Source organism: Oncorhynchus mykiss, chromosome 29, assembly GCF_057628025.1.
Source record: "Oncorhynchus mykiss isolate SJ-2025 chromosome 29, ASM5762802v1, whole genome shotgun sequence".
Taxonomy (NCBI): domain Eukaryota; kingdom Metazoa; phylum Chordata; class Actinopteri; order Salmoniformes; family Salmonidae; genus Oncorhynchus; species Oncorhynchus mykiss.
Window position 1 is genome coordinate 14,316,116 of NC_143050.1, and position 19,154 is coordinate 14,335,269.

At 44.5% G+C, this 19,154-nt stretch overlaps 1 protein-coding gene across 5 annotated transcripts in view; it reads right to left on the reverse strand.

Annotated features, from left to right (window-relative positions):
* nrxn2a (neurexin 2a) overlaps positions 1-19,154 on the reverse strand; it is a 391,484-nt gene that overhangs the window by 183,728 nt on the left and 188,602 nt on the right. For all 5 annotated transcript variants that reach the window (XM_090226564.1, XM_090226562.1, XM_090226563.1 and 2 more), the window contains 5 exons: positions 12,217-12,336; positions 11,624-12,005; positions 9,116-9,306; positions 4,576-4,749; positions 4,352-4,471 (listed from right to left, as the gene is read on the reverse strand). In XM_090226564.1, coding sequence (XP_090082690.1) covers positions 4,352-4,471; positions 4,576-4,749; positions 9,116-9,306; positions 11,624-12,005; positions 12,217-12,336 — 987 coding nt within the window. The remainder of the gene's footprint in view (positions 1-4,351; positions 4,472-4,575; positions 4,750-9,115; positions 9,307-11,623; positions 12,006-12,216; positions 12,337-19,154) is intronic.

Genomic DNA, 19,154 nt, shown 5'->3' on the forward strand with positions numbered 1-19,154 from the left:
TTGTTTTTTAAATATCTGAACTGAGCCTGCACAGCTTAGTTCCCTTTTTATACTTTGTTTGTACGTTTTCAAATTTGAGAACATAGAGACATTGACATCAATACAACATCCCCAGTCCTTTATCCTCTCAAATTGTGTGCACAAATTTGTTTACATCACTTCCAGTGAGAATTTCTCCTTTGCCAAGATAATCCATCTACCTGACAGGTGTGGCATATCAAGAAGCTGATTAAACAGCATGATCATTACACAGGTGTACCTTGTGCTGGGGACAATAAAAAGCCACTCTAAAATGTGCAGTTTTGCCACACAACAAAATACCACAGATGCCTCAAGTTTTGAGGGAGCATACAATTGGCATTCTGCCTGCAGGATTGTCCACCAGAGCTGTTATCAGAGAATTTAACGTTTATTCGTCTACCATAAGCCACCCCCAACCTTGTTTTAGAGAATTTGGTAGTACGTCAAACCGGCCTCACAAACGCAGACCACATGTAACCACGCCAGCCCAGAACCTCCACATTTGGCTACTTCACCTGCGGATTGGTCTGAGATGAGCCACCCAGACAGCTGATTAAACTGAGGCGTTTGCACAACCGAAGAATTTCTGTCAGAAACTGTCTCAGGGAAGCTCATCTGCATTCTCGTCATCCTCACCAGGGTCTTGATCTGACTGCAGTTCGGCCTCGTAACCGACTTCAGTGTGCAAATGAAATGCTTACCTTCAATGGCCACTGGCACGCTAGAGAAGTGTGCTCTTCCCATGGTGGCAGTGGGGTTATGATATGGACAGGCATAAGCTACGGACAACAATGTGAATGCACAGAGATAGCGTGATGAGATCCTGAGGTCCATTATCGTGCCATTCATCCGCCACCATCATCTCATGTTTCAGCATGATAATGCATGGCCCATTGTCGCAAGGATCTGTACAAAATACTGGAAGCTGAAAATGTCCCCGTTCTTCCATGGCTTGGATACTCACCAGACATGTCACTCATTGAGCATGTTTGGGATGCTCTGGATTGACGTGTACAACAGCGTGTTCCAGTTCCCGCCAATATTCAGCAACTTTGCACAGCCATTGAAGAGGAGTGGGACAACATTCCACAGGCTACAATCAACAGCCTGATCAACTCTATACGAAGGAGATGTGTCACGCTGCATGTTGGTCACACCAGATACTGACTGGTTTCCTGATCCACGCCCACACCTTTTTCTGTGACCAACAGATGCATAATGGTATTTCCAGTTGAGTAGAGAACCTATTGAATTTATTTCAATTGACTGAGTTCCTTATATGAACTGTAACTCAGTAAAATCTTTGAAATTGTAGAATGTGCGTTTACATATATTTTTCCAGTGTAGAATCCCTATTAATTGAATAGGATCTCTGTGGGCATAGTCGTAAAGATTTGTCATTTAACCTTAAAAAATGTGTTACCTTTTATTGTGGCATAAACTCAACCAGACACAATGTTTAATCTGATTGTCAAACAATCCCTCCAAAGGCATCCTTTACTAGGCTACCTGCACACGTTCATCCACTCATAACACATTTCCAGCCTCCAAACAGTGGCAAAAGTTCAGTGTTCTCTTCAAACCACATCAAATTTTGGAGCGTAGGATATACGACACGTTTTCATGTCCATTTGCTAATTTCTCATTCCTCTGAAAGTGGTGTAGCAGACTAGTTTTAATTAAACGCTGTTTTAAATTCTGTGATAGGCTCATGTTTCACCGGTACAGCGTACCCCCACTATTTATTTTGCTGGGAAGCCATACCGTACCCGCCATTACTTTCCCCCCCTGAGTAAGGCTACAGCAGTAGCTCAATCCTCCCTGTCTTTGTCATCGTAATGAGGCTGTAACAGTGTTTGTTGCTTTCTGAAAATGATCATCTAATGTAATGACTCCACCAGGGAGCTTGAAGAGAAAGTTACTAAAGCACCGCCTCATATATCCTCGTAGGTCTAGTAATTCTGAGGAATAGACACATGCAAGCACCATTACATATCATTATTTCTGCCCGTCACTGCAACAAATTAGGTTGAACTCTTCAAGGCCACTTCACAGAAAGCTTATGATAATCTCCTGCTATTGTAACCAATAAGACCCCCTGAATTTTCATTAAAAAAACAATACAGTTATTTAGTACAGAGGACGAAATCAACTGTGAAGTCAAAGTAACAGAAAAAAGCAACAGGCAATATTTCCCCCTTATTTTCAAATGTATCTATATTGCATTAATACACGCACACACAAACACGTACCTGAAATGTCTTTGTAGCATTAATAGACTAGAGAATAAAACCCACTTTATTGTCATGTAGCTCATTAGGCTGTCCCCCAGAACATTTTCATGGAAGCAAAATGAAGGGAGAGCGAAAACAAGACATATTTTCCTTGCCATGTCTCTCACCCCCCACACCCCCCGCCACACACACACACACACACACACACACACACACACAAACCTCTAACCCCACCACCCCCCCCCACACACAAACCTCTCACCACCCCCACACCCCCCCACACACACAAACCTCTCACCCCCACACACACACCTCTCACCCTCACCCCCCACCTCTTACCACCCAGACACCTCTCCCACCCACACACACACCTATCACCCCTCCACACACACACACCTCTCACCCCTCCATATCCACAACTCTCACCCCCCCAAACACGCACCTCTCACCCCCCAAAACACACACCTCTCACCCCCCAAAACACGCACCTCTCACCCCACCAAAACACACACCTCTCACCCTACAAACACACACCTCTCACCCCCAAAAAACACACACCTCTCACCCCCCCCCAAAACACCAACCTCTCACAACAGAAAGATGAGCTGTTTTTGTTATCATACAAAATGTTGCCTGACATTATAATAACAAATTATTTCCCAGTTAAATTAAAGAAAAACATCTCCAGGGAAAATAGACCCCCCCACACACCTCTCACCCCCCCCCCCCCCCCACACACACACCTCTCACCCCCCAAACACACACCTCTCACCCCCCCACACACACACAACTCTCACCCCCCCAAACACACACCTCTCACCCCCCCACACACACACAACTTTCACCCCCCCAAACACACACCTCTCACCCCCCCACACACACACAACTCTCACCCCCCCAAACACACACCTCTCACCCCCCCAAACACACACCTTTCACCCCCCCAAACACACACCTCTCAACCCCCCACAACAGAAATATGAGCTGTTTTTGTTATCAAACAAAATGTTGTCTGACATTATAATAAATTATTTAAATGAAAGAAAAACATCTCCAGGGAAAATCGACTCCTGTTCCCCTACTATAGCATGAGTATGTTTCTATTGGCACACTACTCTAGAATCAGAAGTTCAGGGGAAACTTCCATTACAAGAGAGGTACCAATAATCAGTCATTTAGTGTGTACATACGTCTAACCTGGAAGTCAATAACAATGCCTAATGGATGAATGGACTCATTGTACTGCAGAGACATTAACACCTCAGACGAGAGGCTTTGAAGAAGTGCATAAGAGAAGCCTCCTTACAGAAAGGTCAACGTGGGTCTGTTAGTTTGACCCAGCCATAATGACATTAGGTGTCCAGAAATGGATCTGTCTCCTCTGCCATTGATGAGCCAGACGTCTCTAACTAGCAGCCACGAAGGACAGTTACAATGTTAATACTTGTTGATGAATGAAGGAAGGATGCATGATACTTCCTTACCTGTTCTGGTTTGCAGAGGTCGCACGCACATCATTTGAGAAAAAGGTTTTGCAATTGAAGGCACATCATTATTTTGTGCCAACAATGACACAATTTGACAGGTGAAAATAATGCACACCAAAGGCATTTTCACATATGAAATTCGGTACCCTGGTTCGGTTTCCTGGAGAGTTTGTGAGAATTTTACAGAATACGTTTTGCTTTCACAAGACCTGAAAATAACCGTTTCAGGGTGCGATTAGTGAGTTCGCTTGTTTACAACATGCAAAAAAGTTCCACGCAACTCACGCTGCAGCGTCACAATACCTGGTACTCAGGTCCTGGATCTTGGACCTGCTTTCTCATGCAGGTCCAGGATTCGTTACAGCCGGGTTTCGTTTGAATTTCACACATGCTTTATAGCGTTGATCAGGGTACCGAACGCTCCAGGATCCGGATCATAAGGGGATATGTGAAAGCGCCCTAATATAAACCATTCAAATGCAACTTCAACCTTCTCTCCCTTCCTCACTCTGTGACGTTTTCCAACGATGTCAAGGTAAAGTCACAAGGAAAGGAGAAAGGAAAGATAGCGTAGTTTTGAACCAGTCAGATGAAAGAGATAGTACTCACGGTCACTGCAGAATGCTCCTCCATAGGAGGTCATGGTGCAGTCACAGGAGAAGCCCTCCCACTGCTGGAGACACACCCCCTGGTGATGACACGAGTCCTCTGTACAGGTGCTGCTCGGGTCTGGGGAGGGGAGGGGGGAGAAAAAGTATGCTCATGCAGTGAACCATAAGCCTGCTCCTCGGAGGTGTTCATGACCCCATGGCTGTGCCCCTGTTAATACGTACCTTCACAGCCCCGCTCCACCTGGCCCACCCTGTGGAGGGCGTCTGCCATCAGGTCAGGAAGTCTCCCGTTCAGGTCCACGGAGGCCAGGCAGCCCTGGTACCCATCGCGGGACGCGATCAGCTTGGGCAGGCTACTGTACATGGTCTTCCCCACACCACCAACATACAGCTCCCCTGGAACACACAGCATCAATCAATCAGAGCATGTGTTCCTGGAAGAGAAAGATTATTCTCAATAGTCACAGCAGATACGCCTCCAGGTAGTGGGAGGTTATAAGCAACCGTCACTCATTGAGTTAAAGCAGCCATGAACAAATCTGATACCCTAACACCTGCTTTGTGTTTGATAAATGTTCTGCAATTATAGGCCTCCGATAATGCTAGTTAACGTTCAGATCAGACAGATCTCCTTACGATTTACAACCTCCAAGAAGCCATTTTGGTGGCATGTTGCATCAGATGCAGGTGAACACAGCTCTAAGTCATTTAAACCACTGATGATCTGTTTTCATCAGATTGATGCTCCTCTCAAGAGACGGTTTACTTTAATAGAAACCCTCCCAGCCACAGTAATCATTCACAGATTCTATGTAAATTGCAAGCCGAGAAATGTACCTGCAGTATCTGAGAATTCCACTGTGATGTGATGTTTATTGGCAGATATAGCAAAGAAAATCTGTTTATTTTCTCTGCAGAAATATGTGAAATGTTACATGGCTGATAACGCGAGGATAATACCAAGCTGGTGTACAGTCATTTAAAACCCGCAGGACATAAACATGAGAAGTGAAGTTTCATTTAACAGCATATTAAAATGTCTTACATTGCTTTAAACGGTACCCTGTTAATTTATACAGCACAGGGGGAAAAAAGTATGATTTCATAGTCTGACATATTTTGGTTTATATGATTACACCAGAAGTTCAGCCAGCAGACCCTTGAGATATGGAGAAACTTCAATTCATCTTTCATGTTCTGAGGAATTAAGTGAGAGACAAAACTAGATGAAATAAAATAGAAGAGGACCTTCTATGCAGACCATATAAGATGAGGATTAAGGAGCATTAATGGTGAATGTCTACAACAACAAGATTGAAGAATAATATTAATTTCGGTCTACAACTTAAACTAACACATAATTGTCACAGCTGCTGTTACCCAAAATATTTATCCCAAAACATGTTGCCCAGTACTGTGCGTGGTTACAATTTTTAAATTTTATTAAATTCTCTGTCACATAGGTAATGCTGGTGGCATTGTCATGCTGGAGGGTCATGTCAGGGTGAGCCTGCAGGAAGGATAGCACATGAGGGAGGACAATGTCTTCCCTGTAACACACAGCGTTGAGATTGCATGCAATGACAACAAGCTCAGTCCGATGATGCTGTGACACACTGCCCCAGACCATGATGGACCTTCCACCTCCAAATCGATCCCTCTCCAGAGTACAGGCCTTGGTGTAACGCTCATTCCTTCGACAATAAATGCAAATCCGACCATCACCCCTGGTGAGACAAAACCACAACTTTTTTGCCAGGCCTGTCTGGTCCAGCGACGGTGGGTTTGTGCCCATAGGCGACGTTGTTGCCGGTGATGTCTGGTGAGGACCTGCCTTACAACAGGCCTACAAGCCCTCAGTCCAGCCTCTCTCAGCCTATTGCGGACAGTCTGAGCACTGACGGAGTGATTGTGCGTTCCTGGTGTAACTCGGGCAGTTGTTGTTGCCATCCTGTACCTGTCCCGCAGGTGTGGTGTTTGGATGTACCGATCTTGTACAGGTGTTGTTACACGTGGTCTGCCACTGCGAGGATGATCAGCTGTCCATCCTGTCTCCCTGTAGCGCGGTCTTAGGCATCTCACAGTATGGACATTGCAATTTATTGCCCTGGCCACATCTGCAGTCCTCATGCCTCCTTGCAGCATGCCTAAGGCACGTTCACGCAGATGAGCAGAGACCCTGGGCATCTCTCTTTTGGTGTTTTTCAGAGTCAGTAGAAAGTCATCTTTAGTGTCCTAAGTTTTCATAACTGACCTTAATTTGCCTACCGTCTGTAAGCTGTTAGTGTCTTAACGACCGTTCCACAGGTGCATGTTCATTAATTGTTTATGGTTCATTGAACAAGCATGGGAAACAGTGTTTAAACCCTTTACAATGAAGATCTGTGAAGTTATTTGGATTTTTTACGAATTATCTTTGAAAGACAGGGTCCTGAAAAAGGGACGTTTCTTTTTTGCTGAGTTTAGATAGCAGAGAAGTTCTACTGCGTTAGAAACCTTTTTCCTTGACTTTCCCTATCCTGATCTGTAGTGTTGTTGCCATGAGAGGAAGCACTAACACGTATGCTAACTGGTCAACAACATCTGTAAATACCTACAGCAAGGGCAATCTGTCAGGCATTAATCACCTAACGGTTCCCTATGTACAGCCCATCAGAGCTCTCATAATACCATTCCAGCCTCCAGTACAAAGCAAGGCCAGTGATCTGGATCACAGAAAATTGTGCAATTTCATGGGCCCATACCCCAGGATGGCATTATAATTGGGTAAATAGGCCTGTGTGCACTTGGATTGGTAACATGAAGGTCATGCAGGCTGCCTGTTGCAGGTAGATAAATGCTGCTGCTGCTCTCTGCTGCTCTCTGCTGCTGCTCTCTGCTGCTGCTCTCTGCTGCTGCTGCTCTCTGCTGCTGCTCTCTGCTGCTGCTCTCTGCTGCTGCTCTCTGCTGCTGCTCTCTGCTGCTGCTGCTCTCTGCTGCTCTCTGCTGCTGCTCTCTGCTGCTGCTGCTCTCTGCTGCTCTCTGCTGCTGCTCTCTGCTGCTCTCTGCTGCTGCTCTCTGCTGCTGCTCTCTGCTGCTCTCTGCTGCTGCTCTCTGCTGCTGCTCTCTGGTGCTGCTCTCTGCTGCTGCTGCTGCTCTCTGCTGTTGGTGCTGCTGCATTTCCCTGCTGTTCTCCCTGCTGTTCTCTGTCCACTGCTGGCACTCTTTGATCACCTCTCTTTTAATCTCATTTCACTTTCATTCACTAAGTACAAAGACTTCATTTTCTTCCCACCCAAAGCATTCCTCTCCTCGGCATGACAGTCTACCAAAAAAACTAATTCATTTTGATTCCTTTATCTTCATAAAGCCTATTGAACAACACAGCAATCATAGCTGGTGTCTGTATTCAGCGTTGTGACAGCAACAAACACAGATGTGTGCTTCTGACAGTCGGATTTTAGTATCTGTTGATCTGAAATACTGCACTAAGTCCACTCCCTATATTGTATACAGTGCTTTCAGAAAGTTTCAGACTCCTTGACTTTTTCCACATTTGTTACATTACAGCCATATTCTAAAATGGATTAAACAATTATAATAACCCTTAGCAATACATTACTACATAATGACAAAATGAAAACAGGTTTTTAGACATTTTAGCAAATTTATTACAAATAAAAAACAGAAATAGCTAATTATTCAGACCCTTTGCTATGAGACTCAAAACGGAGTGACCAAGAACCCGATGGTCACTCTGACAGAGCTCCAGAGTTCCTCTGTGGAGATGGGAGAGCCTTCCAGAAGGACAACCATCTCCGCAGCACTCCACAAATTTGACCTTTATGGTAGAGTGACCAAACTGAAGCCACTCCTCAGTAAAATGCACATGACCGCCTGCTTAGAGTTTGCCAAAAGGCACTTAAAGACTCTCAGACCATGAGAAACAAGATTCTCTGGTCTGATGAAACCAAGATTGAACTCTTTGGCCTGAATGCCAAGCATTACGTCTGGAGGAAACCTGGCACCATCCCTACGGTGAAGCATGGTGGTGGTAGCATCATGCTGTGGGGATGTTTTTCAGCGGCAGGGACTGGGATACTAGTCAGGGTCGAGGCAAAGCTGAACGGAGCAAAGTACAGAGAGATATCCTTGATGAAAACCTGATCCAGAGAGCTCAGCACCTCAGACTGGGGCAAAGGTTCACCTACCAACTGGACAACGACAGTAAGCACACAACCAAGACAATGCAGGAGTGGCTTCGGGACAAGTCTCAACATCCTTGAGAGGACCAGTCAGAGTCCGGACTTTAACCCGATCGAACATCTCTGTAGATACCAGAAAATAGCTGTGCAGAAACACTCCCCATCCAACCTAACAGAGCTTGAGAGGATCCGCAGGGAAGAATGGGAGAAACTCCCCAAATACAGGTGTGCCAAGCTTGTAGCATCATACCCAAGAAGACTTGAGGCTATAATCTCTGCCAAAGGTGCTTCAACAAAGTAGTGAGTAATTGGTCTGTATACATAAGTAAATGTGATTATTATAATAAAAAATAAAAAAATTGCAACATTTTCTAAAAAACTGTTTTTGCTTTGTCATTATGGGGTATTGTGTGTAGATAGAGGAGGGAAAAAACTATTCAATCAATGTTAGAATAAGGCTGTAACCTAACAAAATGTGGAAAAAGTCAATGGGTCTGAATACTTTCCGAATGCTCTGTACACCCAGCAGGAGTACCATGGCTGGAGACAGTTTTGAGGAGTGGTAACGTATACCATACCTTTGAGGTCCAGGTTACGGGCTCCGTTGTAGTGCTGGGTGACGGTGCGGGAGTCGGTCTTGAGGATGTGTACGTTGTTGTCATCCAGGGACACCACCACGTTGTGCCACTGATTGTCGTTGAGAGGCTTCTCAGAGTTGCCCTTCATGAGTGACGGTCCGTTACCCAGGTCAAACACATAATGGATGTACCTACAACACAACATTACATTGTGCACAAGTCAATTTACACAATGACTAAAATATACTGTATCTAGGTAAATATTAAAATGTAAAGGACATCTACAATTGATAGGGACGATATTACAACATCCTGTCCTTTTGAAATGCAGATTCAATGCATATTGATAATATTAACAGAAACATCCTCAGAGAAAGTGTAGTACCAGCAACACTGAGAGATATGACAGTTCTCTCTTCAGCCCATGGATCCAGTATTGCTGTGTGCCGCTGCCTAAAGGCTCCACAGCTTAGAATAACTCCTGCTGACTAATTGTTTACTGTATGACAGTATTTCTGGGCAAAACTGGACCGCGGTTAAACATCTGTGGGATTATTGTTCGCTCTTTCACTCTTACTCGCTCTATCCGTCTCGTTTCACTAAAACATTCTGAATACATTCCTTTATATGGCTCCGGCTGACAGAATCAAAGTATTCCATATAACATCAAATATCTTGTTGAGCAAGAGAACAGGGGATCAGTGGTAGGCAGCTGTGCTATTATTCATCTATCCCATACACACTCTGCATGGTTACAGAACCTAACAAAATATGTTGCAAAATAGGTTGAACACAATCTTTAAAAAATGATAATAATCCAACCCATTGGAATATGAGGTGGTGCTGGGATGCCTGGTCATCCCAGCACACCACTCACCCTTTGACCAGGCTCCACCATGATGAAGTCACTGCCGTCTTTACCCCAACACACCACTCACCCTTTGACCAGCTCCACCATGATGAAGTCACTGCCGTCTTTACCCCAACACACCACTCACCCTTTGACCAGGTTCCACCATGATGAAGTCACTGCCGTCTTTACCCCAACACACCACTCACCCTTTGACCAGGTTCCACCATGATGAAGTCACTGCCATCTTTACCCCAACACACCACTCACCCTTTGACCAGCTCCACCATGATGAAGTCACTGCCGTCTCTACCCCAACACACCACTCACCCTTTGACCAGCTCCACCATGATGAAGTCACTGCCGTCTCTACCCCAACACACCACTCACCCTTTGACCAGGTTCCACCATGATGAAGTCACTGCCGTCTCTACCCCAACACACCACTCACCCTTTGACCAGGCTCCACCATGATGAAGTCACTGCCGTCTCTACCCCAACACACCACTCACCCTTTGACCAGGTTCCACCATGATGAAGTCACTGCCGTCTTTACCCCAACACACCACTCACCCTTTGACCAGCTCCACCATGATGAAGTCACTGCCGTCTTTACCCCAACACACCACTCACCCTTTGACCAGGTTCCACCATGATGAAGTCACTGCCGTCTTTACCCCAACACACCACTCACCCTTTGACCAGCTCCACCATGATGAAGTCACTGCCGTCTTTACCCCAACACACCACTCACCCTTTGACCAGCTCCACCATGATGAAGTCACTGCCGTCTTTACCCCAACACACCACTCACCCTTTGACCAGCTCCACCATGATGAAGTCACTGCCGTCTCTACCCCAACACACCACTCACCCTTTGACCAGCTCCACCATGATGAAGTCACTGCCGTCTTTACCCCAACACACCACTCACCCTTTGACCAGGTTCCACCATGATGAAGTCACTGCCGTCTCTACCCCAACACACCACTCACCCTTTGACCAGGTTCCACCATGATGAAGTCACTGCCGTCTTTACCCCAACACACCACTCACCCTTTGACCAGCTCCACCATGATGAAGTCACTGCCGTCTTTACCCCAACACACCACTCACCCTTTGACCAGGTTCCACCATGATGAAGTCACTGCCGTCTCTACCCCAACACACCACTCACCCTTTGACCAACTCCACCATGATGAAGTCACTGCCGTCTTTACCCCAACACACCACTCACCCTTTGACCAGGTTCCACCATGATGAAGTCACTGCCGTCTTTACCCCAACACACCACTCACTCTTTGACCAGGTTCCACCATGATGAAGTCACTGCCGTCTCTACCCCAACACACCACTCACCCTTTGACCAGCTCCACCATGATGAAGTCACTGCCGTCTTTACCCCAACACACCACTCACCCTTTGACCAGCTCCACCATGATGAAGTCACTGCCGTCTTTACCCCAGCACACCACTCACCCTTTGACCAGGCTCCACCATGATGAAGTCACTGCCGTCTCTACCCCAACACACCACTCACCCTTTGACCAGGTTCCATGATGAAGTCACTGCCGTCTTTACCCCAGCACACCACTCACCCTTTGACCAGCTCCACCATGATGAAGTCACTGCCGTCTCTACCCCAACACACCACTCACCCTTTGACCAGCTCCACCATGATGAAGTCATTGCCGTCTCCACAGTTGAAGAGGAGCAGGCCGTCGGGGGAGGTGGTCTTGAACTGGAAGAAGAGGTGCATGGAGGCGTAGGCCTGCAGGGTAGAGAAGGCTAGGTAGCTGGCCCGGCTGTGGAAAGTCACAGGGTAAGCCACGATGCGGCGCATGCCGAAGCGGGCGTTGAGTTCGCAGTAGGAGATGTCTCCGTTCTTACACTGGTCCAGGTAGGGCACGCCATTGAAGGAGAGGGCCTGCAGGTGCCCTATGAAGTTGGTTGGCACCACAGAGATGAATCGTCTCTCTGTCATGATGCCAGTCTCAATGTTGTGGAACTCCAGGCGGGTGTGGGCACCGGCCATATGGCCTGGGGAAGAGTAAATACATGATGATCGGCATAATATATATATTTAACAGACACTTCTATCTAAAGCGACTTACAGTGGAGCACCATGCTCTACCGCCTGAGCTACAGAGGATCACAAACTGAACGTGAAATGTTTTTGGTATTTAGTGTATTACTATGAGGATCACAGTTTCCCTTCATCTCATGGTTTGAGTCTGCTCTCCCCTCCTACCTTCCACAGTCACATTGTCCACAGAGAGCTGCAGGTTCTTCCCAAGACGTACCACCTTCACTGAGTGCCACTCATTGTCGTTCAGCTTCTGTCCTGCTAACAGCATCTCTGGGCCTTTACCTGAGGAAAGGTAAGGAGGAAGTCACCCGCAGAGCACAGTAATAAAGCATATCCCTCTTTCCAAGAGATCCCCGAATAAAAGACACTTCCTGGTTAGAACACATTAACATACTATATCACTCATAAGCACACAAACACCTGCAACCTGGAAATGCCCTTCAGTGAGGGCAGTACTGTATGTAAAGAAAAACTACACAACCTCTCTCTCCTACACTTACTTGCACAATCCTTACCGATGTTGTCAAAGAGAAATTCCTGTAACCTATGAAATCTCAAATAAGAAACGCAGTTCAGAATGTAAGAGCTTTGTCAATGTGTGTGTAAACAAACTGTTGGTTTGAGTTGAGAGTGCTTATTACACAACTGTACTGTACTCATCACAAGTGCCAAAAAAGGAAAACCAGCCACGTCACAAACACCGACGTCTTGCTTCCAGACAAATTAAACACTTTCTTTGCCTGTTTTGAGGATAATACAGTGCCACAGACACAGCCCGCTACCAAGGACTGTGGGCTCTCCTTCTCCGTGTCCAATGTGAGTAAGACATTTAAACGTGTTAACCCTCACAAGGCTGCCGGCCCTGACGGCATCTCTAGCCGCGTCCCCAGAGCATGCACAGACCAGCTGGCTGGTGTGTTTATGAACATATTCAATTTCTCCCTATCCCAGTCTGCTGTCCCCACATGCTTCAAGATGGCCACCATTGTTCCTGTAACCAAGAATGCAAAGGTAACTGAACTAAACGACTAGCACTCACTTCTGTCATCATGAAGTGCTTTGAGAAACTAGTCAAGGATCATATCACCTCCACCTTACCTGTCACTAGTCCCACTTAAATTTGCTTACCACCCCAATAGGTCCACAGACAAAGCAATTGCCATCACACTGCACACTGACCTATCTCATCTGGACAAGAGGAATACCTATGTAAGAATGCTGTTCATTGACTATAGCTGAGCATTCAACACCATTGTACCCTCGAAGCTCATCATTAAGCTTGAGGCCCTGGCTCTCAACCCCGCCCTGTGCAACTGGGTCCTGGACTTCCAGCTGGGCCGCCCCCAGGTGGTGAAGGTAGGAAACAACATCTCCACTTCGCTGATCCTCAACACTGGGGCCCCACAAGGGTGTGTGCTTAGCCCCCTCTACTACTCCCTGTTCACCCACGACTGTGTGGCCATACACAAATCCAACTCTATCATCAAGTTTGCAGACAACACAACAATAGAAGGCTTGATTACCAACAATGACAAGACAGCCTACAGGGAGGAGATGAGGGCTCTCGGAATGTGGTGTCAGGAAAATAACCTCTCACACAACATCAACAAAACAAAGGAGATGATCGTGGACTTCACGAAACAGCAGAGGGAGCACCCCCCTATCCAGATCGACGGGACAGCAGTGGAGAAGGTGAAAAGTAAAGTTCCTCAGCGTACACATCACTGACAAACTGAAATGGTCCACACACACAGACAGTGTGGTGAAGAAGGCGCAACAGCGCCTGCCTGTTCACCCCGCTATCATCCAGCAGGCGAGGTTGGTATAGGTGCATCAAAGCTGGGACCGAGAGACTGAAAAACAGCTTCTATCTCAAGGCCATCAGCCATCACTAGCACAGAGAGGCTGCTGCCTACATACAGACTTGAAATCATTGGCCACTTTAATACAAATGGAACACTAGTCACTTTAATAATGGCACTTGAATAATGTTTACATATCTTGCATTATTCATCTCATATGTACAGTGGGGCAAAAACGTATTTAGTCAGCCACCAATTGTGCAAGTTCTCCTACTTAAAAGATGAGAGAGGCCTGTAATTTTCATCATAGGTACACTTCAACTATGACAGACAAAATGAGAAAAAAAATCCAGTAAATCACATTGTAGGAATTTTTTTGAATTTATTTGCAAATTATGGTGGAAAATAAGTATTTGGTCACCTACAAACAAGCACGATTTCTGTGTTTCACAGACCTGTAACTTCTTCTTTAAGAGGCTCCTCTGTCCTCCACTCGTTACCTGTATTAATGGCACCTGTTTGAACTTGTTATCAGTATAAAAGACACCTGTCCACAACCTCAAACTGTCACACTCCAAACTCCACTATGGCCAAGACCAAAGAGCTGTCAAAGGACACCATAAACACAATTGTAGACATGCACCAGGCTGGGAAGACTGAATCTGCAATAGGAAAGCAGCTTGGTTTGAAGAAATCAACTGTGGGAGCAATTATTAGGAAATGGAAGACATACAAGACCACTGATAATCTCCCTCGATCTGGGGCTCCACGCAAGATCTCACTCCGTGGGGTCAAAATGATCACAAGAACGGTGAGCAAATGACCTGTAGAGAGCTGGGACCAGGGTAACAAAGCCTACCATCAGTAACACACTACGCCGCCAGGGACTCAAATCCTGCAGTGCCAGACGTGTCCCCCTGCTTAAGCCAGTACATGTCCAGGCCCGTCTGAAGTTTGCTAGAGAGCATTTGGATGATCCAGAAGAAGATTGGGAGAATGTCATATGGTCAGATGAAACCAAAATATAACTTTTTGGTAAAACTCAAATCGTCGTGTTTGGAGGACAAAGAATGCTTTGTTTTATCCAAAGAACATCATACCTACTGTGAAGCATGGGGGTGGAAACATCATGCTTTGGGGCTGTTTTTCTGCAAATGGACCAGGACGACTGATACGTGTAAAGGAAAGAATGAATGGGACCATGTATCGTGAGATTTTGAGTGAAAACCTCCTTCCATCAGCAAGGGCATTGAAGATGAAACGTGGCTGGGTCTTTCAGCATGACAATGATCCCAAACACACCGCCCGGGCAACGAAGGAGTGGCTTCGTAAGAAGCATTTCAAGGTCCTGGAGTGGCCTAGCCAGTCTCCAGATCTCAACCCCATAGAAAATCTTTGGAGAGAGTTGAAAGTCCGTGTTGCCCAGCAACAGCCCCAAGACATCACTGCTCTAGAGGAGATCTGCATGGAGGAATGGGCCAAAATACCAGCAACAGTGTGTGAAAACCTTGTGAAGACTTACAGAAAACGTTTGACCTCTGTCATTGCCAACAAAGGGTATATAACAAAGTATTGAGATAAACTTTTGTTATTGACCAAAATACTTATTTTCCACCATAATTTGCAAATAAATTCTTTAAAAATCCTACAATGTGATTTTCTGGATTTTTTTCTCATTTTGTCTGTCATAGTTGAAGTGTACCTATGATGAAAATTACAGGCCTCTCTCATCTTTTTAAGTGGGAGAACTTGCACAATTGGTGGCTGACTAAATACTTTTTTGCCTCACTGTATATACTGTATTCTATACTATCTATTGCATCTTAGCCTATGCCGCTCTGTCATTGCTAATCCATATATTTATATATTCTTATTCCATCCCTTTACTTAGATTTGTGTGTATTAGGTATGTGTTGTGGAATTTTTGGATATTACTTGTTAGATATTGCTGCGCTGTCGAAATTAGAAGCACATGCATTTCGCTACACTCGCAATAACATCTGCTAACCATGTGTATGTGACCAATAAAATTTGATTTGATTTTAAATGTTTAATTAATATCCACTGGTATATGACTCAAATCCTGTCTCCTCTATATTAAATGGTATATCAACTCTTTAGACAACCAGCTAACAACATGTGTAGTATCCAGAGGCTTGGCCGGTGGATAGAGTTTTATAGCTCCAGGATTTCTGCTAAATCCTCTGCTTTTTCCCCCAGCTCTCAAGGTTTGATTTGAAAATAGGTCACAATGCGGAAGCTTTGCCACTGCAGCACAGTCAACCCCGATTATTGGCTATGCAACAGGCCGACACAGCAATTCAAAGGAGTTCTGACATGGCTAGGAAAGCTAATTGGCCATGCCTAAGCCAGACACCCTACAGGGGTTTATCTGTCTAATTGAGATCAGGGTGTACGACAATAACAGAGAGAGGACACTAGCTGGCTGCTACTGGGACGCTGCTACTGGGACGCTGCTACTGGGACGCTGCAGCTGATGATATGAATTGGTTTCCAAGTACTTCACTATTTCCTCCTCTGGGAGAGAGAGGCCACTGGCTTCTGGCGTTTTACAGCAGAGCAAGTGTCTCGGCAGGGGGCAACATTCTAGACCAACTACAAAGTTATCTGACACAGTAGCTATGGCACATAACACTGTGTTGTAACTCTGGGTGTCACAGGAACACATTAGTGTGACTGTCATGAGGCAGGGGGATTTCTCTCTCCATGTTCACACCAACAGACCCCAACCTTCATATATAATGAGTCATAAACCTTTCAGGAAGTGGTTATGTCTTCCTGCTCTTGCGTGATGGCTGACCTAAGAACGATGTACAAACAAAAGGAAGCAGTCACACCAGCTCGAAGGAAAAGGTTGAACTCTGACCTGTCAGGAGACACGAACGAGGTCATGTTGTGTGTCTAACAAAGGTTTCCTTGGTTCAACATCCCATGATGTTGGGCAGGAAAACACCCAACTCCCTCTCAGAAAAACATTCTTAATACACAGGCAAATTATAAAGTATTGATTTTTATCCCTACTCTTAAATACATTTGAAATGACGACTTGGATCAACTTGGAGGAGAACGAGAATTGTCTTGCAGGAGGGTGAGAGGAGAGAAGGCATGACAAAGAGTTGTCAGTCTTGGACTGAAACAGAACTCACGGAAAAACATGGAACCCTAACAGGGACTGAAGAAAAATTGACAGACCTACACCTTTTTGAAAAACGAATGGCCCACGAGAGTGGCGTTTTGGACACCTTCACACCATGTGCTGCAACACAAAGCTGACTGCTCCAATAGAGGTCTTTACAACACTGTATATATAAATAATATGACATTTGAAATGGCTTTATTCTTTTGAAACTTCTGTATGTGTAATGTTTACTGTTCATTTTTGTTGTTTATATCACTTTTGTATATTATCCACCTCACTTGCTTTGGCAATGTTAACACATGTTTCCCATGCCAATAAAGCTCTTGAATAGGTACCGACGCGGGTCAAGGAGAGACAAAGAGAAAGAGAGGACCTGACCAGTGACTCAGTAAATATGACAGCATTCTCTGTGTTTCATCCTTGACAATTCGGCATTGCTTTATCAACCATAATCTTTGTGTTTATTTTAATTGTGTGTTTCTTAGGATAATAATAAATTCTGTCTTTATAAAGAAATTTGATTCTCTTGTTTTGACAAATGCTGGCTTTAATACAATTAAAGACTTTACATTTCCTTTCAAATTGTTGATACAAGACTTTATGAATGTAGGTTAAACTACTAATTAGATTTTCAAGTAAATTGTTCCCTTTGAATAAAAACAATTACTGGTGCCCTTATGAAATGTTATTAATTTAGAATAACAGGCAAATTAATTAATTAAGTCACCAATTATAACCAATTATTAGACTACTAAAGTCCCTACAACCGGTACATTGTCATCTTATAACATACAATTCAGCTTTAAGTACTATTGACATGTTTGATTACAGTATCCAACAATGACATCTAATCTTAGAAACGGTGAGGCATGGGGCAGAGCGGTGCTTTTCCAATATGAAACCTTGTTACAATTGTAAAACAACAATATACTGTCAGTCTCTTTTCAGACCATTATATCAGCATGTCTATTATTCCCAAATAACCTTCAGATCTTAGTATGGAACCCCGGTCATGTTCCTCTTTATTGACTGTGGGTTTATGTCCTACAAAACCCACGTTCACCTACTAAATCAACACAACAGTCTACTTTACTGAGCAGTTGGAGGGAGGTACAGACAAATATTTACAGAGCGGAGGAGATGGGACTATTCATCTGAAGTGAACTGTGTTAAAGCAGTGTTGGTCTGGTCTCCGAGGAGGGCTCCCCTGCCATCTAATAATGGAGCCTCCGCCCAAACACCTACTCTGTGGTTCAGCGGAGAGCATTTCTGCCAGGATCAAGCACACATTTTAGAGAAGTTCGCAAGCAAGTGATGCAAGGGCTGTATAGTGGTGTGCTGAACAGTAAGAATTCTGGTGTGTCAGAAAGCACAGAAATCACTAGATATCCACAGTGAAGTGAAGTGCTTTTTATGTCTACACACCCTAGCTGGAGATTGCGACCTATCCCCTCCATTCCCAACACACTTGTAGCCTAAGTCAAGTATTTCTCATTGTTGTTTTTCTAATATAGACCAATATCTCAAATACTATTTATACTATCGAATACTATTTAAAAAACTAAATTGCTTTCACATACATTTCAAAGTAAGTATTCAGATATATATAAAAAAAATACAATATCGGAATGTACTGTATTTGGAAAAACACTTGGAAAGTATTAGCATGTATTTGAAAATACAAAATTACACTGACTCAAATACACTCCCATGAATTTAACCCAGGTATTTGAAAATAGTATTTGATAATACTTTCAAAAAGTATGCTATTTTTAGGAAATACTTGTAAAAATACTTTTAAATACTTCCAATGATTCACATCATTTGAAAATATTCAAATACACAGAAAAATAAGTATTTAGATATCACATACTCGTGTATTTGAAGCCAGGTCTGATTCACAGCACATTTTAATATTACGTTACATGATTTTAGTTCATTCGCTATTATGGGGAGTTGTTTATCAAGCAAACATTGTTTCTGTGGTTATTTCCTGTAATTGATCTGCTGTTTGATCGTCTGAGTGGATGCAATGTTTAGGAGCTAACATTAGCATAAACTTATCGGGTAGAAATGTAATTGCTTTATGTCATTTCATTCCATTTCATTTTGATACCGTTGTTTTTTTGGTCTTGGTG